Raw genomic sequence first — 23,814 nt, 5'->3', positions numbered from 1 at the left:
TCTTATTTTTGCCTGATTTTTGCCTATTTTTGCCCCTGCGCTCCGGCTCCAGGGACCACACATTCACTCAATAACGCGCACAGATATTTCCCCTTACTTTTTAGGAGAAAAAATCTTCGTGTTATAGAGCGAAATTTACGGTAATAATTTTCTTAAATTATTGGGGGGGCGGAGCCCCCCCAAACGAATTTTTGAGGGGGCTCGGGCCCCCTCAGGCCCCATGGAGTCAGCGCCTATGGCGAGGCTACCAAGGAGGCAGCAGATCCAGCTTCCAAGCAGCCATTGATGTTACTGTGGTGGCGGCAAGCAAGCAAGCAAGCAATGCACTCCTTGGAGGCTAGATCTGCTGCCCCTGTGGATCCTGTTGCCTGAGGCAGTCACCTCACCTTGTCTCTTGGGTGGGCCGGCCCTGCTTAGGGCAAAAGGCTGGATTTCAAGAGAGAAGTGCACAAGTTTTTTGCCTCTTCCCCATTCCTGCTGTTACTGTGTTATTGAGAAGCAAAGCACCTGCAACTTTCTCTCCAGGAAGCTATACATTTGCTCCTATATGCTGTATCATGGTTTGGCTTAGTGTTGTGTGTGAGAATTGAACTGCTCCATAAAATAAATTCAAAACAGTCAACAGCACACAGGTCTACTCCATACAGTGTAGCTAGGTTTCTGTCACAATTTAAAGTCACTATTGAACTTCTCTGGACATGTGTAATTCATTTTCTATATATATTATGTTAGAATAAAGGAGGCGGGGGAATCCTCAAAAAATAATAAAAAAATCAAATTAAAAAGTTTCAAAATCTAAAAAGTGGGGAAGTTTGATTACTCTTTTAATAAAAGCACAGCTTGCTTAAATAATGCTGTAATTGCTGTGCATATGTTTCAAGGTGGTGAAAGTTATTGCTTTTTCCTAAAAACATTCATTAGGTAAATGGAAATATAGTTTGGAATTGCTGAGTAGCCACTAGAAGCCAGGGCCTTAACTCTGAATTATAATGAGAAATAATGACTGTTCAAAATATAACACCACTACCATAATGAATCAACCAGCCTGCATAATATGTGGCCTTGGAATCTTATCGTAAACTTGCGAAATACAATTACAGACCCCTGGAGTTTTCAGGTATATTAAAGCATATTAAATCCATATTTGATTGCACCCATCGTAGAAATACATTTTAACATACAACTCTTAAATTAGTATTTTCTGTCCCTTGCAGCTCCACACACCAAAGGGCTTTTTGTAAGCTTACTGTTTTAATCACAGAGATGTTGGGAAGTTTATATATGTGTAAAATTCTACATACGTTGCATGGAAGGGGCTATACATGGTCTGACTAGGAGTTTTTGTCTCCTACTACCTGATTTTTTTACAAAAGCAATTGTTTCAACAGTGCAAACCTACCCATGTCGACCCAGAACCAAGCCCCATTTATTTCAGTGGGGCTAACTCCCATGTAAGTGAGTTTGAATTGCAGCTGGAATAATTTTAGCCAAACTGAGAAGAGCAATAAAAAGATATTCGCAAACTTGCAAATTAATTGAATTGGTAAGAAATGAAACCAAGAGTGGGAAAATCAATACAAAATATTGTTGTTCTATAGATGGGTCATATAGAACAAGCGAATGAACAAATGAATGAGTGAAATACCAGCGAAACACTTTACCAAGGAGGTAGAGCACAAGTTTTTTTGTCATTTATTTCAGCTCATCTAGAATTTCACTCAGTTCATATGAAAATATATTCATATATCCACAAGTTGAGAACAAACAGGAGTAGACCTTGAAAAGGTCTCCAATGTTGCCCAAGTTTAGAATATTTTAAAGTTTGATTTTAGTTCAACTCTCCACATAGATCTGCAAATTAAAGTGGTTATATAGAAATTAAAAAATATAATAAGAGGAAATAAAAGAGGAAATCCAAATATGGTGCTGAAAATGAATATGATCAGCAACCATTGTGGTTTAACTTACCCAGATGTGCTTTTCATGAGATGAAGAGAGATGGATGGAAAAGAAAAGCACACAAATATTAATGAATATATGTCAATCCATAAAAGAAATCATATGATAGAATAAAAAATTAAAGAAGCAGCATAGAAGTATGATTTTTTAAAATTAAAACCGATCTCTCTTGCTTTAGCTAAATTAAATAGATAACCCTCTACAGAGTAAATACATTTAGATAGCACTAATTTCCCTGATAAAGAAATGCAAATTATTCAAGCTTAACCTTGAATTAAAGGCACTTGAATGTAGAACATACAAAATGGATTACAATAACAGAACTAGCCTCAGTCAACACGTAAGAAAAAACATACATTTGCCTTCCTTACAGTTCATCAGATTTGCAACATCAACTCCCTGAACCATTATAACAATTTTCCTTATAATTTATCCACGTCCATTAATGATACAGTTCCTTACCTAGGAGCCATTCATACCCTCATCTAAATAGGCTTTCCCCTGAAGAATGAACGAACTGGTGTACAATCTAGGATGGGGTAAACTGGGATGTCTGATCCAGGCTTCCCATAGATACAGAAGCAACTTCCTAATGGAGATTTCATGCAGCCACAATTGGACTGCAGGTCCCACTGAGAAGAGCAGGCACAAGGGAGGAGGGCCTAATTCTGCTTGGGGCTGCTATGGGAGCAAGGGCTTACATCTCTTCTCCATGGTTCTGATCCTGTTCCCCATTGTGTACCGGCGGTTTGTTTCAGGGGGAAATCACCAATGCAAGGTCACACCGTGTGAATAAAATGGACCCACGTCATATTTTATGCTCTCCATATGAGTGCATCCCTGGAGACACTGTGTTGTATATGAAGAAAGATTGTGACTGAGCGAACTGGTCCGTAGAGATAGATGCAATGGCTTGAGCTGGGAGGTGGTTCATAATGTTTATGCTTCAACAGGGCTGGCTCATTTCCACTGGGCCTGGTGGGGCAGATGGCAGGGAGACAGACCAGCAGTAGGGGGAGCCAGAATGGAAGGCAGGCAGAGCCACCCATGACTGCCTCAAGATGGCAGGCAGGTGGGAGCTGGCTGAGGGCAACCCGAGATTGGTGGGGCAGTGCCCCATTTGCCAAAACAGATCTCTTATTTATCTTCTGCAAGGGCATCTGCAATGGACTGAAGGTTTACTATTAGCTGAGTAGCAAAGATCCTAAAATCTGATCCTTCTCACACTGCTTTTGTAAAAACAACAACTACCTAATCTAAAAGAATTACCTTTGCCTTTGCTAAAATCACTGAATATTGTCCTTTCTCTTTTCCGGAGAGGGTAGGTATGGCGTTGCAACAACTATATATAAGAAAAAATTATTTGTGGAGGGAGGCGGAAGTTTGTGCGTCAACTCAGAGATATATTAATATATAATGATTTCTTATGGGTCCTGACACAAAAAGAAGAGGCAAACATAGATTTAGTCAATAATGGGCAATTATAAATAATTAAGAGTCAGATAATAATTAAGTATTCCGAAGGGCTAAACAAAAGCATACACCCTTAGTGGCTAAATTAATGGGGGTTTTTTTCTAGCAATAAGAATCAGAAAAAAATAGATGGTAAGCAATTATATCAGTTTTTTGTTTTGTTTTAAATTGCACTTAATTACTAGGCTCATTAGAGGCAATACTGTGTATATGACAATGAGCAAACTTATTATTTTTAGTTAAAGATGAGCAAGCCAAACTAATATAATTAAACACTCAACTAAATTAAAATGGTCCTGATGATAACAAAGGATGGACCAATTTGGGAAATAGATCTTTACACGCAGACAGGAAATGCTGTAGTTAGAATTTCCTACATCCAATAGCCTGGCACGGAGAAGCTCCTATTCCTGAGATCAATACATTCAGCTGCCACCAATCCTAGTTCCATTTTGGGAAGGAGGCCGGCCTAGGGATTGCTTTCCCCCTCTCATCGGCAATCTCTTCAGTGTGATCTGGAAGGGTCAAGATCTACTGCCTTTACAGATCTATAAACTGAGGCTAAGTAGTTGTACATGTTTATATATTGGGACAGAATTAATCCCCCGCCCCATGAAACAACTAGTGTACAATTTGTAACAATACATTTGCTAAAGACTGATTGATGGGTTATTTTCTACTTTCAAATCTAAGGCCAGGTCTGAAGGTCACACCTACTGTGTTAACAGCATGCATTTATAGCACATCCCCCCACCGAACAAAGAATCCTGAAAGCTGTAGTTTACCCACCAAAAAGTAACAATTCATTGCACCCTTAACAAACGACAGTTCCCAAGATTCAGGGGGAAGGGCTGCATGCTTTCAATATGCTTTCAGTGTCTAGTGCATATGGAAATATTATTAGGAACTGAGCTGTAATGTTGTTTGCTCCTAACAAGTCTTGTGTATGTTGTTTGCTCCTGTGCAATCTTAAGCGATCTGCCGATATATATATTTTTCTGTTGTCAACTATGTCCCCTTTTAAAAAAAACTATGCCAAGCAGAGTTTGCCATGAAATGGAAAACAAAACTTTCATTGCCATGCCTGCCCTTTCTGAACATGGACATCTGCTTGGGTCAAGCCAACTCTCTCCCCTTGTGTCAGAACTTTGACTGAAAACACAGAGGAAAAGAACACTGGGATTGTCTTCACAAGAATGGGCACCCTGCAAACCGCCCTGGAGGACCAATAACTTGCACCCAAGCTGTGTCCCATGTGAACTGAATGTAATGTTTACACATATCACATGAGTAGGATAATGTGCCAATCTATCACGGAATTTCTGAGTTGGAAAACAGGAGACAAACACTCACGGCATGATACATACTGCAAACAAGACACGACAACTTTACATACCACAAGACAGGTGTAATCAGTCACAAAGGTTTCTGAAAGCAGCAACACTATAACTGCCAACCCAATGCTTAATATTTTATCCACCTAAATAAAACATATATATATATATATATATATATATATATATATATATATATATATAATGCATGTTATCAGCATTAAGTAGATATCTAAAACTGAACCAGATTGCAAAAGCACCTAAATTAAGCACAATTATGATTTATTAAAGTCTGTATGTTATTAAGAAACTAATACTGCATTATATAATATTGCCAGTTTTAAGAATGTTTGTCTCTTAAAAAGAGGAGCCGCAGGATCAGAAATGAATCTAAACAAGCATATAAACAATACACCTGCCATCTCCAAGAAAGGTAATTTGAGGCATTATAATTTTTCTTTCCCCTTCCATTCCATTGCATAAGAAAATTTAAAATAAAATGTCTGTTTAAACTTATTTAGGAAATCAACTCAAAGAAATTCCAGTTGTAAAATGAAAGAGCAGGGTTAACTAATGAGCAATTGCTATGGCTGAAAGGAGGAAACGAGCACTTTAAGGGCTCCCCCTATATACGAGCTGCCTAGTTATGGGCCAATTCAAAAATGCCACCAGAGAATATGAAGAAACTAATTAAGGTGGCAGAAGCTGAAAAGCGGAAGTCACTTTTTAAAAAGGGGACTAAGAGGAAAAATAATGGGAACATTAGCCCTGGGATGCCTCAAATGCACTTTGCTGGGCTGTGCTGCAATTGCATTTTAACAGTTTAAAGAAAGAGAGCCACAAATCAAAAGTGTAGAAAAGCAGGAGAAGGACGGCTAAAAACACCAGAATACAACACATTAGCGACAGTCTCATTTAGATTATTCAGGAAAAAGCTGAGAGAACAAATGGCGTCCATTTCAGATGAAATGGCTAGTGTGGAAGAAAGCTTGGTAATGGGATAGTCCTGTAAGAGCTTCAGTGTTTTGCCCCTAGAGTGATGCAGGACTGAATTCTTCCAGCACTTATTTTCAGTGCTTTTAAAATTATGGTTACAGATAGGTAGCCGTGTTGGTCTGCCATAGTCAAAACAAAAAAAATTCCTTCCAGTAGCACCTTAAAGACCAACTAAGTTAGTTCTTGGTATGAGCTTTCGTGTGCATGTGAAAAAGTGAAGAAGAAGTGTGCATGCACACGAAAGCTCATACCAAGAACTAACTTAGTTGGTCTTTAAGGTGCTACTGGAAGGAATTTTTTTTGTTTTTAAAATTATGGTTTCAGTGCTTTTAAAATTTTACCTTTATACAGTAAGGAAGTTTGTACACACAGAGAGACTCCCCTCCCCTCGCTATTCTCCATCCAAACAAGCAAAAGATATTATTAAGAGTTCTAAAGACATATTCCAGCCAGGCAAAAAAAAAACCTCAGGGTGTTAAAGGTAAAGGACCCCTGGATAATTAAGTCCAGTCAAAGGCAACTGTGAGGTGTGGTGCTCATCTCGCTTCAGGCTGAGGGAGCTGGTGTTTGTCCACAGGTAGCTTTCCAGGTCATGTGTCCAGCATGCCTAAACCACTTCTGGTGCAACAGAACACCATGAGGGAAGTCAGAGTGCACGGAAACGCCATTTACCTTCCCACCACAGCGGTACCTATTTATCTACTTGCACTGGTGTGCTTTTGAATTTCTAGGTTGGCAGGAGCTGGGACAGAGCAACGGGAGTTCACCCCATAGTGGGGATTCAAACGCTGACCTTCCAATCAGCAAACCCAAGAGGCTCTGTGGTTTAGACTACAGCGCCACCCGCTCCCAACTCAGGCCAGTGGGGTGTGTGGCCTGAGGAGAGTTCTGAGGGCAAAACACAGAGGCCTGGAGAACCTAATTCAGCTTCCTAGGCCTAAGGTTCCTCAGCACTGCTTGATGATGGGAAATCCAATGATACAGGAGACCAGAAGTCATCCACATCTTGTAATATATGGATTTTGGGACACTTTTAAATGAATGAATAAAAGAAAGAACACCAAGCTTCAGAGCATGAGCAACTAGTGGCTGCACTGGCCAAGGTGCTAATTATCAGCCTCAGCTCTACCTTACAGAGTTATTGTGAGGATAAAACAGAGCAAGGGGAGAACCAGGTAGGCTGCTCTGAAAGGTGGGGTCTAAGTGCAGTCAAGAGAGTGCTCTTGTGCTCATTTCCTGCTTGCGGGTCTCCCACAGGCATCTTGTTGACCATTGTGAGAACAGGATGCTGGACGAGATGGGCCTTTGGTCTGATCCACAAGGCTCTTCTCAAGTTCTTATGTAAGACCATCTTCATTGACTTTCCACACCCACACAAAGAGCAGAGAGACTGATTCCCCCTATCAAACCAGCACTGATTACTTCATCCCACTAAGTGGGTGCTTTTGCAGAAAGGTAGATCTTCATAGTGCCTCCTGCACCAGTAGATTTCCCATGGGTTGGTATGTGCATCATCCCGCAGCTGGATAAAAGCACCAAACAGTCTGTCATCCCCTTCTCTGCCTCCTAAATGACCTTTTCCTAATCCAAGGTGTGGCTGAATGGCAGTACAGAGCTGTCACATCCTCTCTCTATAGCTCATGATACTCCTTGCAGCAGCAAGAAAGCACTTCGGGAGATACTCCAATAAGATTCTCCATCTGGGAGCATAATATGGTTGGTTGGCTTGCCTGTGTCCTTACACCCAGCTTGGAGCCATATGCTGTGCCGTTTGAAAAGAAGCATTAAGAATTAGGGAGAACTTGTGCATTCACATCCCCTTCGATACTGAGCAAAGGCAAACAAAGATGTCAGTTCTCCCCCCTCAAATTATCGCACTGTGTTACTGGTGATAATAAGGTAGCACTAAATTCAGGTGCAATGGCATCCTTGCCAGAGGCTGAAATGCTGCAAGTGACAAATTTGGTAAGCGGCAGAAGGAATTTGTCAGTGTCAGTGTGGTAATTTTGTCAGTGACTCGAGGGAAGAGGTAGTTGCATTATATAGAGGACTCTGATAATTTGTGGGGTGGCTTATCCTTAAGAATTGCTGAGAAGAGAGAAAACCAAGCTTCTTTCAACCCTGGTCATAGCTTATACCCAACTGCAGTTTAGAGCTCTTGAATGGCTTGTTAATTAACAGTGTTCATCACAATGCGCTAGTAATGCACTGGAATATGTTCAGCCAATACCAAGGAGGATGGTGATGGGGCAGGGATGATAGTGTGAAAGTTCAAACAGTTGATTCTAACCTTGTAGCTTTCCAAAGCCTGGAATCTATGGAGTTATGAAAAAAAGACAGCATATATACTTAATTCTTTCCGAGACTAGTTAGGCAGGGAACATATTCCCAGCCCTGCTGAGCTAATATTAACGCACTTTGTTGAGACAGGTGGTATGGGACAAGAAAGCAAAGGAAAGTGGAGTCTTATTTGAAACACACAGAAAAAGTTTTTCAATTCTGGATATGGGCCAATTGCATCCCAAACTAACATGCAATTTAAATGCTCCAAATTTAGATGATTATTGGGGATGCTTGCCGATATATATAGAAAGAGTATAGCATTTGTATATGATAACTAAACATCCCTTCAAATTACATTATTATCCAAATTACATCATCATCCAAACGAAACTAACAGTTTGTAGGATTTTAACAGTATATTTTTACATTGTAAAATCATAATTAAGCTTTCACCTTGCATCTGTAAAACTTATTTTACAAACATGCACAGCCAAAGGTAGTACCGTAATTGAAGATGTGACTTAGATGGGGATGGTTTCAATGTGAGCAATATATATATATTCCACATTTTAAATTATTTGCTTTTGATTGCATTTTTTTTTTACAAATTAAGCCCATGGAGACTTCAGTGAGTTAGCATATGAATACTATAGATGTATTAGCTTTATGAACCATGAAACCACTGAAATGGTAAACATGTTCACATTTCAATAGCTGCTACACATAAATTTGTCCGAGACACTGTATTAAGTTATAATGATATGCTTCAGCGCGCCCCGCGCTCCGTGCAGCAGGCCGTGGGCTCCCCAGGCTTGCTGATAGCTTCCTGAAGCCTGGAGAGCGAGAGGAGTCGGTGCGCACCGACCCCTCTCACTCTCCACGCTTCAGCGAAAGCCTGCATTCACCCCATAGGACGCACACAGATTTCCCCTTCATTTTTGGAGGGGGAAAAGTGCGTCCTATAGGGCAAAAAATACAGTAAGTCAGTCTATTGTCCAGAGATTATGTTTCTACAAACGGCATGAACCTAGAATCTTTCCATGTGATCTGTACCCTGAAAAAATACAAGAGTAGCTCCTGCATATGAGCCTGTGCATCCATGCCAACTCATATGTAAATCTTACTGAATTCCAGGGGCTTTCTACTAGGCATCTGGGGTAAGGATTTCAAGTGTTAGTCATTACAAATATTTAGGAATGGGAAGCCAGAAATAAAATTCAAAAATACTACAGAAGTTATATCCAGAAGTTATTCCTGAGATCCTCAGTAATGATTTTATACCGTTCATAGTCAGAAACCTCTTATCTGATATTTTCTTCTAAATCTAATGGCTAGCTTGGCAGCATGATACAAATCCCAGTCTGGTTCTCTGCTTCTTCTATACAGTCATAGCTCAGATAAGAAATCAGGTAAGGATTCTAGTAAATAGTATGGAAAAGATAAAACTCTGATGGAACAATTCTGTTGGTTGCAGCTTTGGATTGCTGAATCGGGATTTTCATAGGGTGAACAATCAGGTTGAACAATAAACAGTGAATGGTGAAAATATATTTTCTCGCAGTCAGACATGGCATAGAAAACATGGTTAATATGCACACTACAAACAAAGAGTCAAATGTTGGAACACACCTCTGGAGAAACTGACAATATTAAGCAGGAAAGATTTGAGGAAAGGATCAGCAGAAGTAAGTTGAGTGAGAAAACAGAAGTAAGTTGAGTGAGAAGCAACAGCAAAACTTCAAAACACTGAATAGTCTTATTCCCCCTATAAATTTCCCCCCCCTTTTTTTTTTTTTTAAATAATCTGTTTCCAAACGGAGCATAGCAGGTATTGAGAAGCAGTAGTAATTACAGTTTATCAAAGCCTATGTGTCCTGAATCTTAGCAGCTGCTGAATTTAACTTCCAAGTAAATGCAGTGGGTGAAAGCATATAATTATCCTATAATTCATATACACAAAACTCTAGGTTGCCCCCCTCCTAAGGAGAAAATAGAGTCAAAGGAGAACATTTGCATTTTATAATAGGCTGCTCATAAATACAAACAGCCTTTCCTCTTGACCTTCTTTACTGAAATCCACATAGAGAAATGGACACAACCCTTTAGGTTGTTTTTTTTAAAAGCTTTAAGTGCCAATAAAACTTGTTTTATTTTTGCAAGCTATTGCACTATTTTGATAAATTATATGTTTGTAAATTGTACTGAGTGTTGCTAATCAAATATATTTAAATAGAAAACAAATACCTACTGGATATTCCAAGCAGGTGCAATCCATGCTGAGCATAAGTAAAGGATCAAGGAAATGCACTACAGATGGATGACAGGATAAAAGGAGCATAAATAAGCAACCTACTTTTTCTTTAGTCTTCGGTCTTTCTCTGCCTGAGTTCCCAGTTTGCCTAATCCCAGAGATTCCTGTGCTGCAGCTTCTGTTTCCATGTAACCTCCTGTGTCAAAACAGCAAATAGATTTTCTCCATTGACATTCTTTTCAAGTGGCATTTGGTCTGTGAAATTCTAAAGTCTGTTTTCTGGGGTGGAAAGCAAAGCAAGATACCCAAATCCAGAAGCTACTTCCTCACTATCCACTGGGACATATAAGAACTAGCAACAAGGAAATCGTTTGTAGGATGGTCTCAACACCTTAGAAAAAGAAGCAGCAAAAGCCACAGGTGCCTCAACAGCAGATTATTAAAACACAGTCACTAAAGGTCTTGTTCAGGGTTTCCTGTGAGGTATGGGAAATGTTTGCTGGCTGCAGAACTGTTCAATATGGAGGCGAGTCATATTATGTACTGATGACTGCATAGCACTACAGGATAAAAACAGAATTCCTCTGTGTGTAGGAAAGTGTAGTTTCCTAATGCTTTGGAGAAAGTATGAAATTAGCTTGGTTTTCCCTGAGGGCTGCCTCTTAACAGAATGAAAACAGAAAATGGGCTGTAGCCAGAAGTTATGGGAGTGGAATATATGTATGGGCCTCTTAAAAGTGTCTTCTAGGGGCACTACATCCTACCAAAACCTTTCTTGAGGACTCCTCAGCTGCCAAGAGGCTTCATTTTTTTATTTAATGCATTTATTAGATGCCCAGTAGATTTATTAGATGCCCAGTAGATCTCTCTTGGTATCACACAAAAAGGGGAAAGAATATGTACAGAAAACAAAGTCACAAAAGTCAACAGCAACAAAATAAATAAATAAAAAACAGCATGGGAAAGAATTATAAAATGGAGTTAAAATCATACCAAGCAGTAAAATACAGCCTTAAAATACCAACAAATATTGGTAGGGTGGGGTGTGGTAGTAAGGAGCTGGGACCAGGAAAGTCCCTTTGCATGAGTGGCCTTCTAACCTCCTTACTTATGAATACAACCAGTAGTTTTAAAGGTGGTTGAAAATTGGTTGGGTTTGTTTTTTTTAGAGATATCAGTTCCCATTAAGCCTTTCTTCTGCTTGCTGTTGCCTCTAGTCATGCAGGTTTTCGAAACAAGACAAAATTGGCTGCTTAATGGAGGCAGGGGTAAGATGATTATACACATCCCTCTTTCAGACACCTTCGAGTTTGGAGACACACACAAACACACAGAGCATGCCACCAGCAATATAGACTGTTTGCACAGACAGATGAAAGATGTACATGCAGGATCACTGCCTAAGATATAGTATATCAGAGTCAGTAAATCTCCCCTCGTTCAGCTGTACCATCATCTGACCAAGCACAATTAGGACATGCATTCTGTTATGGATCATATTTAAGCAACTGTGAGCTTGAAACATTGGCATGAGCTACAGTGTACCATTGTGCTATTTTAAATTAAAAGCAATACCACAAGGTAACTGGGTGGTTACACAAGTTGTATTCTTAAACATTTCCACATGTTTTCTCCATCTCCAATTAGATGGGGGTGGGGGGACCCTGTTGTTGCCAACCAATGTGATACATTATTTGACTTTAAGAAAAGACATCACAGATCCAACAATAGAGAACACAAACAAAAGTTGATGTTTCAAAAGCATGCTGGAAGACTGCAGAGAGAGTCAATGAGACGACAAAAGGAGAGCAAGTTCAAAGGATAAAGAAGGGAAAAGAGAGAGAGAAAGAGTTCCCTACTCTCAATCTTAAATATGTATTACTGAGTCAGGGTTTTTTGGTCGAAGAATTAGAAAACAACAACACTAAACTAGATCTCTTTAGCACATTAGGTGACTTGATCCTGGCTAATCCTCAGAAGTGGAAAGCTATGGAAACCAAGACTACAGAAAGGACCACCATGGTATTCTGAAAGAAAATCTTTGATAATGATCATGGACCAGAGAAGATGCAGCACAGTTGAATCAACTTTTCTCATTCAAAAAGAAAAGAAAAAAGAAGTCCTATTGTGACACAGGACAAAAAGAAACCAAATGACGTTATTTCCAACGTTATAATTGCTGCCATATACAAGAGCACAAATCCCTATCAAAAGGCATTAGAGGTTGATCTAGACCAGCAAGTACTGTAGATGCCTCCAGAAAGAAGGACTTGAAGGCAATGGCTCTCTTCCAATGGTTTTTCTTCGGCAACCAGTATTCAGTAGTATATCAACAATGAATATGGAGGGTCTAGATACCTAGAGTTCGCCTTCTTACGAAGTACTTCATGTTTGAGTACAGATAGCACAAAATACAGGTTATACAAGTTATGAAGGATCGTTGTGAGCATCAGTTGTGGGCTTTCCATTCTAAAAACATGCAAATGGAAAGCCAATATTTTTCCTGCCATTGCTCTCACACTTTTTTTAAAAAAGGGGAAGAGGTATTCTGCAGAATATATAGTGGACGCTCGGGTTGCGAACGTGATCTGTGCGGGAGGCATGTTCGCAACCCGCAGCATCTGCAACCCACAGCAGTGCATCTGCACATGCGTGGGTTGCAATTTGGTGCGTCTGCGCATGCGCAAAGTGTGATTTAGTGATTCTGTGCATGTGTGACTGCCGAAACCTGGAAGTAACCATTCTGGTACTTCTGGGTTTCGGCGGTCCACAACCCAAAAAAATGCAACCTGAAGTGTCTGTATCCCGAGGTATGACTGTATTTTATTAATATTGGTTGCATATTTTACTTTTGAACGTACTACTGCTTTGGGTGAACTAAGGTGGAAATGAAAACCCCTGTTTGTTATAAACATTTGGCAGTGATTTTCTTCAAGTACTTCTTCAGAACTATGAATGGATTTTCATCCAATTATGCAGTTATGATGTTGTGGTGGGTTACTGTCAGGGGGAGGGGGTAGCACACTGGGCAACTAATATTGCCCCCAGGACAGCTTTTACAGGTTGACATCTCTATTCTGTTCTAAAGAGCGTAATAGATATGAATGCATTTATTTTATCTTGATCCCTGGGGCCTTCAACTTACTAAAGAAGAAGATAATCAGACGTAATAGTATTTAGTATGCCAATAGTATTTAGTACGCCAATATCAATAAAATGGATCTTGATTAATTTAACTGAGAATGAATAAGCCATGAAACAGATATTAAGCTTTTAGTCTGTGCAGATGGGAACATCTAGTTTGTGTCAAAGGGCTCATCATTAAATTGATTGTGAAATATATTGAATGTACCATATTAAAAAAAAATCACCTCATTTCCCCCCACGCTAGATGAAAAGACGGTCTAAACTAGAATGTTACTAATAATGAGAAAAGTGACCATTCTGCACTAAGCTAATTATCAACCTATTTATTTTTTGTTTATATACACTATATTTCAGAATGTACAATATTTTACATGAAAAGTTAAAAATATGGGAGTTAGGCAGGCTGTACTCACTATTTGCTTGCCCTGGTAAACTGGGGCTGCTCACTAAATATCCTAAATATTTAGGTTAAATACTGGTTTCCTTGCTCCTTCTTGTCAATAGGGATGTGGAAACTGAGAAGTGGAAGTTTCCAGTTTTATTTGAATGAAATGATTCAGGATAAAACTTACCTAAAGTGTTGCCTCTGAATAACGTCAATGGACAAAGATATGAAGGTATTAAATACGAACTATAAGACACTGTGGAAATTCTTCATATTCTAACAGGATCCATAATCACCAATATGTTCTGGCCATCTGTTTCAAATGACAGTTACCTAAATCTTTGTTTTGTTTTTACAAATGGGAACTTAGCAAAGCCACTAAAAGTTGTAGTTTTATTAAAATGAATAGAATTACAACTATTGGTCACTTTACTAAGTCAGCAGCAGCTGGATTGGGGCCAGAATTGCCTGCCACTCCCCTTCTGCTGCTGTGAATGGCTGGCTACAAATGTGCTAGTGGCTCTGCAAACTACTGTGGCGTAGACAGGCAGTCAGCATAGCTCTGCGGGGTATGAATACTTTTGTGTCTTATACTCTATCTGAGTATAAGATCAAAACAGATAGGAGCCTTGTGCTATGAAGACTGGAAAAGAATCCAGGAGGGGATTCATGGCAAGCAAACGAAGGCTAAAAGCAACTACATTCATAATAGGAGCAAAAGCATGGGAACCAATGCTACTTTGAGTTTTCTGCTAGCCAAGTCTTCTGTCAGGTTGGATGCTAAACAAAACTGAAAAAGGACAGTGATGGTGGTTGTGGAAAGGGGCCTTTTAGCCAAGTCAACAGATTCATATGTTTGCTGTCAAGGTTTTTTAAACTGTGTAAGTGTTAGCCAAGTTACACTTTTGTAATTCCATAAAGGCAGCAGAAGTAAGTAAAGGAATCTCATCCTATTCCCCCCTGCTCATTTAGAAAAACACAGTGAATGATGTGACAGTCAATACTAGTTATGGTATAACAGAATTATGTGGAAAAGATCCCACCAGTTTAGAAGAGAAATGAATGTTTGGAAAAGCAAAACGAAACTGAAAAAGAAGCCAAAACCATTAAAAAAAAAATACTGAAAAACAGCGACCCGAGCCTGGTACAACTAATTCCTTACTGAGCTGTCCAAGTCGAGCCTTCTCTTTTTTACCGAACAAACGTCCTATTGAAGACTTGATTCCTTTCTTCTTGGGAGCTTTGTGTAGGGAATCCTGGCTGCTACTGACACTGCCAAGACCAATGCTTTCTGGCTCCAAGGATGCAGGCAAGCTACTATAAAATACACACAAAAGATAGATAATACATTATTGCCCTTATGAGCTCCTGTGCCCATCCCCTCCTAAGCAGCTGTGCAAACAAATTATCTGGAATCTAATAAGAGTGTCTTCATAATTGGAAACATTAATCAGGTTCTGATGGCTTCTTTCCTGCATCATAATAATATTTATTAGCACAATGGCTAATTTTCATGTCTCACTAATGCTGATCAAGATGATTCAATCTAACAAAAAGTGACAGAAAGGAGGTATAATTCATCAAAGCCCTATTAATATATTTTTTGACTGGAAAGTTCAGAGAAATATGTGTTGGAAGAACCAAACAAATCTGAGTTGTGACAACATTGTTTTCAACCAAAAAAGGGATTTTTTAAAATCTTACCTGAGAAATTTCTATTCTGAGCAGGAACAGGGTGAAAACCTAGTGAAAGGTATTTTCCTCCTACTAGGCATGGATGCAGAGCAGTATTTCTGAGCGTATCCAGAGAATGATTCCTATAAGTTCCAAAAAGCAACCAACAGCCAGGCACTGACTAGAATTGGTGGTGGTGATAGGCTTCTGGGAAAGATTCCCTGCTCTATAGCTGGGCTTGTATCTGCTGCAGGGAAGAGATCTAATCTCTCTTCAGGTGTTTTGATGTCATGCATTGTGATCATGCAAAGGGGTAGGGCTATAGGGAGGGGCATGTTAGCCTTGCTATTTTCGTACATGGCATCAGAGCACCTGAAGAGTGCTCTCGTTGCTGAGATAACATCTTCTCTGTTTTATTCTGCCATTTTATGGAAGAGCGCTCTCGTGTATGAACTCTGGCTTGTAAGAGAGCTCTCGACTGTGGGAAGGTGAGCTAAAACTTGTATTTTGACTTTTGCTCATTTGCTGCTGAATAGAGGTATGGCTGGTGATACAGAAGTCTGGAATAGCATAAATGTAAATTGGATTTCAAGATTTTGTATCATTAGTCCTGCCATTGCATTGCATTCTGACTCAGAAGCAGAGATATTGCTTGATCCTAGGCTCTTGGGAAACTAGGTCTTGGGGAAATGATGATTCCAGGATCTCTGCCTAGATATAGTCAGCAAAACTGTTACAGCTTCCAATTCCAGAGATTTCCCCGCAAATGATCCGTCTTCTTGCTCCACACCATAAGAACAAAGACACGATTCTTACAAGGGCATTTTGCATCATAGTAATAAAAGCCTTTAGAAGTGTACTCAACATACTCTGGGAACCCTTCAAATTCCTATGTGGAATTCCTTTCATGGAACTTTCCACGTAAAAAAGAGAGAGATTGCAAATTATGTAATGTCACCAAGCTCAGATTCCTAGCATAAAAGAAACACATACAAGTGATTTTATCAGAGTAACAAACTATGCAGAAGTGGAATGCTATGTCCTACTTGCTGGTGATTTAAACATTAGGGATGTGTGAGGGGGCAGATCAGCAGTGGCACCAGCATGCAGACTAGGAATGGGGTGAAGTGGTGGCTAGGCTGGGAGCTCCGAGTTGGTGGTGGCGGCCTCACAGGTGCGCCTGCACCTGCATGATGCTGATATCACCAACCCAGAGTTCCCTTGACCTCACTACCTCATCTGTGTTCCAGTGGCCACCTGGAGGGCACTGCTGGACTTGAAGTGACTCTTATTCCATGGGACGCAATATTACCAAGGCTTAGCAAATGCCCACTCTGCATATTCCGAACAATGTTATAGGAAAACTGCATATAGGAGGAAGAGCTCAATGGGGAAAAAAGTTGGTTGTCCTGATTGAAATTGTCAAGAATTTTGCAATATGGGGTTCAAAAGGTTAGTAGTGGTGTTGTCAAAAATTGCAGTCCTTCACTGGTCTCCTTGCACAGGTCAGCCAAGATTCAAGTTATTGGTTCTATTAGTTGCATTTCTGCACACAAATATCAAACCCCATCACTGAATCCAATATGGATTTTTCATTTTAATCATTGTTGTGAGCGTTGCCTTCTCCTTAGTTCACTTATAGAGAGCCAACAGCAAGGCAGTAACAGCAACCACAAAAATATACCATTTTGCTCCAGATCAATTACTTAAAGTATGAGAGGGTAGACTTCAGGCTTGTGTGGTCTGTCTTGATTTTCACTAGAACCCTGACATCTACAACTGGAGCCTGGAGCCAAACAACATACCCTTAGAATTATAGCATTCTGAACCCAGGAGCTTATTTTGAGGAGCTCAATGTCCTTCCACACCAAAATCCACTTTTGGTTATCCACAGCTTCCTTCATTTCAGCAATGTAATACAGGGCAGGGGTGATCTTGTATCCACCATCTTTAAGCAACTGGAAGTTGGAATCCTTGCTCATCTACCACAAATTACCAAAAGATCTACCAGTAGATCTAGATCTGACTTCTGCTCACGTTTGATCTAAAGGGGCTACAAAATGGGAGACCAGACATCCAAATCAGACTGGAATTCAAGGAGTCGAGTTGTAAGAGTTAATTCCCACCTTGGTGATGATGTACAAATTTTTAATTAAAAAACAATTACTCTTGGAGAACTACATTTGCACCGTATAAGAGGCCTGGGTGAGCTAGGAACTAAAACAATCAATGCAAGCAGGGAAAGCACGATCAATGCAATGAAAGCCACTCTTTCACAAAGAAACTTGTCCAGTTTCTCCTTCAGATAAGCTACTTCTCATGGATCCTGACATGAAATGGTGAAAAAAAGAAAAGCCATCACAGGGTGGAAACCCCCCCCAGCAGTCTGCATTTCCAGATAAATAGAATACATTGGAAGTTATGTGGAAGTTCACCTAGAAGTCATATGAATGGGTGCATTATAAAAAGAACTCAAGTTGTAATTCAAGTTGTGAATTACTGTCTGAAGCAATGAGCTTCTTACCTTCTAGCATCATTGTGGTATGAAGAAGGTAGAGTATGAGTCATTCTAATGGCTCTAGGTGTTGGAGGAGGGGAGGTTTCACATTTTATGGTGGCTTTGTCTTCATGCCCATCTTCTTCGACGACTGCGATCTACAAACAAACCATGTCCATAAAAGGCAGCTTAGAAACCACCTTCCTAAGTTATTTGCAAGAAATAATTCAAATTGTGCAGTAGGCAAACTGTTTGGAAGTCACCATACTTTCCAAGCAAGCGTAAGGGCTTACATAAAAACCATGTTCCATTCGTGGGACGCAAAAGTAACAGAACAAAAACGCCAAGGAGACAATCGGATATGATCATCACCCTACAGAGAGTCATTCAAGTCCCATTTTCCAATCTCAGAGGCCCAAACTGGCCCAAATAAGCACACAACTGGCCATAAAACATATCAAGCACAGATCAGTGCTGGCACTGTGGTGGGCCCCCAGGCAACATGGTGTCAAATGGTGTCAACAGCTTGTGGAGTTATGTACCAACTCTTTGTAATCCACTGTAGGCACCCATGGGGGCTAAATGCTTATGTTTACATATTGGATGGAAAGTTTTCACCCTCAAATATACAATGGATAGAAGTCATGACACAACTGAGGAATCTCAAGAAAGTGAACCTCTTTATTCAGAAAAGGAGTGGAAGATTCTTGGCTACATGGACACCCTACACAGGGTTGCATAAACAAAGAATACTGAGCAAGTTTGGGTTGGTTATAGATAATTCCACACCCCATCCTCTTGACATAGATACATAATTATTGTGGGGTTTTTTGGTTAATTTCTTTTCTTTTCACTATTAATGTTTATTGCATCTCTGTGTTGTTGTTTTTTGCTTGTGATTTGCCTTTTTATATTTTTGTATATAAAATAATCAAAAGCATAATAAAAATTATAAATAAACCACACACATGATTGGCCCTTCCATGTTTGTTTTCTAAACAGCAACTGCAGAGACAGGCCAATCTGTATCTGGACCATAGTGATGGTCAGGTTAAATGCCCTCAACTACCTCCATGGCCCTGTTCAAGATTTAACCCTCCCAACTGTGTATTAAGAAAAACCAAGAGTGGATGGGGCCAGTAATTAGCTGACTGTAATGTTTGGACCTCGGGCATCATTTAATTAACTTTATATGGACCCAGTACAGAACAGGTTGATAGGACTGTGCTGCTTACACATGCTGTGTCTTCTCACACTCCATGTTTGCAAAGCCTGGCTAATTTATGTGAACATACAATGGATATTCTAGCTCAAAATACTCTTCAGTATTCAAAGTTTATGGCTGCAAAGTAGCTTCAGGGAGGAAACCAATTGCGTGTTCAGACCCAGAGACCTCCCCCTAAATAAAAACACAATTGACTCAAATTTTAGTTTTGGTTTTTGGTAGAATTTAGGCCACAACTTTATTGATTACAGAAAGTGAATGGTTCCATAGGCTCTGGTTCGACTAGCTCCCTGCACCCTTGCAGGTAGTGCTGACCAGAGCTCTATCATAGGTCAGCCTATGGAACAGACTATGTCCACTCCCCAGATGCTCCCCTGGACTCAGGCATGGGAACAATCCCCTTTTGGGGGTTGGCCAAACCAAGTTGAGTCCCTGGATTCCTTTAACGGAATACCCTTCACATAGGGATGGTGAGACTGTTCTCCCATCCCTATCAACTGAACCAGTGCCTATCTGCAACCTTAGAAGTTGTGACAATTTGCTATGCAGCAGAACCCAAAACCCAAATGGCAACAGCCAATCAGCAAGTGGGGAAAATTCCTGCTGTTCCCCTGTCCCAAAGACAGACAACACACGGCGGCATAGCAAGCTCAATTGCAAAAATGCCCTAAATATAGGGAGAGGTGGGCGGGTGTTCTGATGCACGAGCCGAAAGAGGAAGCTCTGGGTCATGTGCATGGGTATTTATAGGTCCCTTGATCCATTTAGTCAGCACCCCATTGGCCGGATTAAACCCAGCAACGAGGGATCTACCAGTCGGGTGTTGTGCCTGTCCAATATACCCACCCACAACCAGAAGGTCAGTCTCCAGGTTTCACCTCAACATGTGCCCTCTTTTAGGGAGGACACACTCTGCCACTAAAGTGTATAAAATTGAGACTAGCAAAAGACAGGCCTCAGATATTGACTCATCTGTGTAATTTGATGCATGCCACCATTGTTTCATTAATCCCACATATATAGCCAAAGTTACAACTTGATACATATCAAAGCAAGATCAAAATTATGTATCAGTACAGAATTACCAGGGTTCTGCTTAATAAGCCTGAAGTAATGACAACTTTTGATAGTTTCATATATGCTTGTGTTATGTATTGCTATAACATTCAGGGTGCTTTACTATTTAGAAGAACAATGAGAAGTTTTCTGCAGCTGTATAAACTAATAGGCAAAGTTATGATTCACAATGAGTTACACATCTGTCAGAATTTCAAAGATGACACAAATCATCTTTGTGAGTTTCGAGAGCTGAGGCCTGATTTTAGATGTTCTCAAGTTCCAATTACAAATGCAGAAATTCATTTAACAAAATTACTTCAAAAAACCTGTGGAAAAATGTTGGTTAAACTGAGTTTTAAGTGCACATGGGAGAAAATTCACAGTAGCATGCTAAAAAAGAGAGAAAAGTATGCATACCTTTCTCCGGTGCTTCCTGAGATCACTCGGCTGGAGTTGAGAACAAAGGAAAGAACAAAGGGGAATGATCAAAGCCGTGTAGGTAAAATAAAAGATAGTGGTATCCTATCCATTTCCATTTTTCAACATCAAACCGGAAAATCAATATTTTGGAAACTGCAAAACTTCAAGTAAAATACTATGGCTTGGATCTAGAGTTAACTTGTGTGAGGTGAAAAGCATTCCCACTTATGCAAAACAGCCCCATGAAATTTTCCCCAATTTCCCCATATTGCTGCAGCTCCACTAGCCTCGCCTCAGAAGGCTTTTTTGGAGATTATGGGCTCTGTAGTAGAGGGGGGAAGGACTCAGGAGAGTCCTACTGTATGATGAGAATTCTGCTTAGTTTTCTCTGGAACCAACTCCACAAACATACTTGAATCTTTTAATTTGCAGTTAGATCTTATGCTGCTATTTTAACTGCAGCAGGAAAAGCAGAGCTGCCTTAAGTCACATTTGTTGCCATGCAGCAAATTAAGTTCTGTCCCCATGTAGTACCATCCAGTGCTATTTTTCTGGAACTCACCATCTTCCTTGTTCTATTATGATGGCAATGGTGCCCACCTGAGAGGTGCTGGAACTGAATTCTGGTGAGTTGCAGCTGAAGAAAAGCCCTGGTACCACCCCACCAGTCTTTAATAAAGCCTTCTTGTGACTCTGTTTTGCTGTTGCAACACCAGGAGTTGATTTGGATGTCATGCATGAACTCTGTAGTAGGCTTCCACCTCCTTTCCCTTCCCTTCCTTCTCCCATGCATTCTACTTTAATATTAACTTCCTGACTTTTGACAAACCATAGTTGGCCATGATATCCAAACTGGCAAACTATGGCTTGAATAACCCCTTGCAAACCAGAGTTAGGGAATCTTGTATCAAACTTGTAAATGGAAGTTCATTCATGCAATGCCTTTAGGTTAGTAAGGCTTGAGGATGTGGACAAGGTGTTTGGATTGGTCAGGGTGACCACTAGCACCCTGGACCCTGAGCTGGTAAAATCTAGCAGGGAGGGGACAGCAGGCTGGGCTAGGGAGGTGATGAATGTCTCCTTGTGAGAGGGGGTGGTCCCTGCCTGCTTGAAGGAGGCAGTGGTAAAACCACTCCTCAGGACACCCTCCTGGATTCAGAAAACCTAAGTAACTACTGCCCAGTTGCTAATAACTCCTTCTTGGGCAACGTTCTTGAACAGGTGCTCGCAGACCAGATCCAGGTACTCTTCAAGGAAACTGATTTTCTAGATCCATTTCAGTCAGGGCTTAGGCCTGGCTTTGGCACAGAAACTACTTTGGTCACCCTGTATTATGACCTCTGTTGGGAGAGAGACAGGGAAATGTGGTCCTGTTAATTCTCCTCAAGCCCTCAGCAGCTTTTGATACCACTGACGATGGTATCCTTCTGGAGCAGCTGTCCAAGTTGGGGGTGGGTGGTTCTGGTCCTACCTGGATAGTTGTTTCCAGAGGGTGTTGCTTGGGGAGTATTCTCCAGCCCCATGGAGCCTTCAATGTGGGGTTCCTCAGGGTTTGATTTTATCCCCTATGCTGCTTAACGTCTATATGAAACTGCTGAGTGGGGTTATCGAGAGGCTTGGAGTATGTTGTCAGCAATACACTGATGACATACAACTCTATTTCTCCTTTACATCTGTAGGTGAGGGCATGGATGTGCTGGATTGGTAATGGACTGGATAAGAGCCAACAAACTGAAGCTAAATCCAGTTAAGACTGAGGCACTCCGACTGAGGCACTGTTAACGAGCAGTTCCCTAGACTGGGATGGCTAGAAGGTTGCCTGATCTTGATGTGATTACACTCCCTTTGAAGGAGCAGGTTCACAGATTAGGGATATTTCTGGATTCGTTATTGTCACTTGAGGCTCAGGTGACCTCAGCGGCATCGGGTGCCTTCCATCAGCTTCAGCTGGTCTCCCTGCCCTATAGTCTTTTTACAGCACAGCCACCAAGGCCTAGAACCGGATTTTGCCTCCTTACACTGTGCAAACAGACATGATATATCTGAGAAGTCCTTTTATTAGGAAAAGCACTTAAGGATTCACACACGAATGCCATCATAAATTTGTTAAGTCTTTAAAGGGCCCCAAAACTTTTCATTGTTTGGTATCCTAAACAGCTTTCTGGAGCACTGACTGGAAACATAATGAAGAGTGCTTATCCCAGCAACCCACAAATTCATTTCATTACTATTTTTTATTGTTTACTGTATCTTGTGTAACAGTGGCAATGGCCCTATATAAAGTCTTATTGCATTTTGTATTAATGGTCAAACGTGATTTTACCACAGACAAAAACGTAATAATAGGCAAATAAATAAACAAACAGGAAAAGAAACAAGCTATAGAAAAAAAAATCTTATTTAGAGAAGTAATAAAATAAATGAAATGATCAGCACAAAACTGTATTTGTACATTTTCTTACCAGTGTCATGATGCCCATACGATCCATCTCCCTGGCTGGGCTGCGGGGAGTGAGTTTTGGAGTAGAATGCCCACTAGGAGGAGAAGAGCTTGCAAGGGAGGAAGCTGTAATGGAGCCAGTAATAGATGTGCCAGGATGGACTCTGGCCAGGTTTAAGCCTTCTAGGCTTACACTGGCTACTCTATTTTCTATTTCTTCAGCACGCAATTCCGTTGATTCTTTTTCCTCTTGGATTAACCTATAAACATGAATTGGGAGGTAGCAGAATTAAAACAGCTAATGTCATGTGAGTGATATTCCAATACAGTGGTACCTCTGGTTATGAACTTAATTCGTTCCAGAGGTCTGTTCTTAAACTAAAACGTTCTTATTCTGAGGCACACTTTTGCTAATGGGGCCTCCTGCTGCATGCGCGATTTCCGTTCTCATCCTGGGGCAAAGTTTGCAACCAGGAGCAGCTACTTCCGGGTTAGCAGAGCTTGTAACGTGAAGCGTTCCTAACCAGAAGCATTCATAACCAGAGGTACCACTGTACAGCCAATTGCTTCCTTGCCCTGATCCCTGGCAACAGTTTAATAAGGTGCTTTTCACAAATGACATAGGCTTCACCAGTACATCATGTTGGAGACCCATCGGTGAGCTTTAAATA

The 23,814-nt window shown here is 40.5% G+C and overlaps 1 protein-coding gene across 12 annotated transcripts in view; it reads right to left on the bottom strand.

Annotated features, from left to right (window-relative positions):
- Positions 1 to 23,814, bottom strand: part of PPFIA2 (PTPRF interacting protein alpha 2) — a 271,229-nt gene that overhangs the window by 22,392 nt on the left and 225,023 nt on the right. For 10 of the 12 annotated variants that reach the window (XM_083698945.1, XM_083698940.1, XM_083698948.1 and 7 more), the window contains 5 exons: positions 23,166 to 23,403; positions 20,701 to 20,730; positions 18,027 to 18,157; positions 14,991 to 15,145; positions 10,399 to 10,492 (listed from right to left, as the gene is read on the bottom strand). In XM_083698945.1, the coding sequence (XP_083555071.1) occupies positions 10,399 to 10,492; positions 14,991 to 15,145; positions 18,027 to 18,157; positions 20,701 to 20,730; positions 23,166 to 23,403 (648 nt within the window). The remainder of the gene's footprint in view (positions 1 to 10,398; positions 10,493 to 14,990; positions 15,146 to 18,026; positions 18,158 to 20,700; positions 20,731 to 23,165; positions 23,404 to 23,814) is intronic. The other 2 variants (XM_083698944.1, XM_083698947.1) reach the window with 1 other exon arrangement.

The sequence above is a fragment of the Podarcis gaigeae genome (assembly GCF_964106915.1).
Source record: "Podarcis gaigeae genome assembly, chromosome: 10".
NCBI lineage: Eukaryota > Metazoa > Chordata > Lepidosauria > Squamata > Lacertidae > Podarcis > Podarcis gaigeae.
The sequence above is the reverse complement of the archived record's forward strand: the minus strand, read 5'-3'. Positions and strand labels throughout refer to the sequence as shown.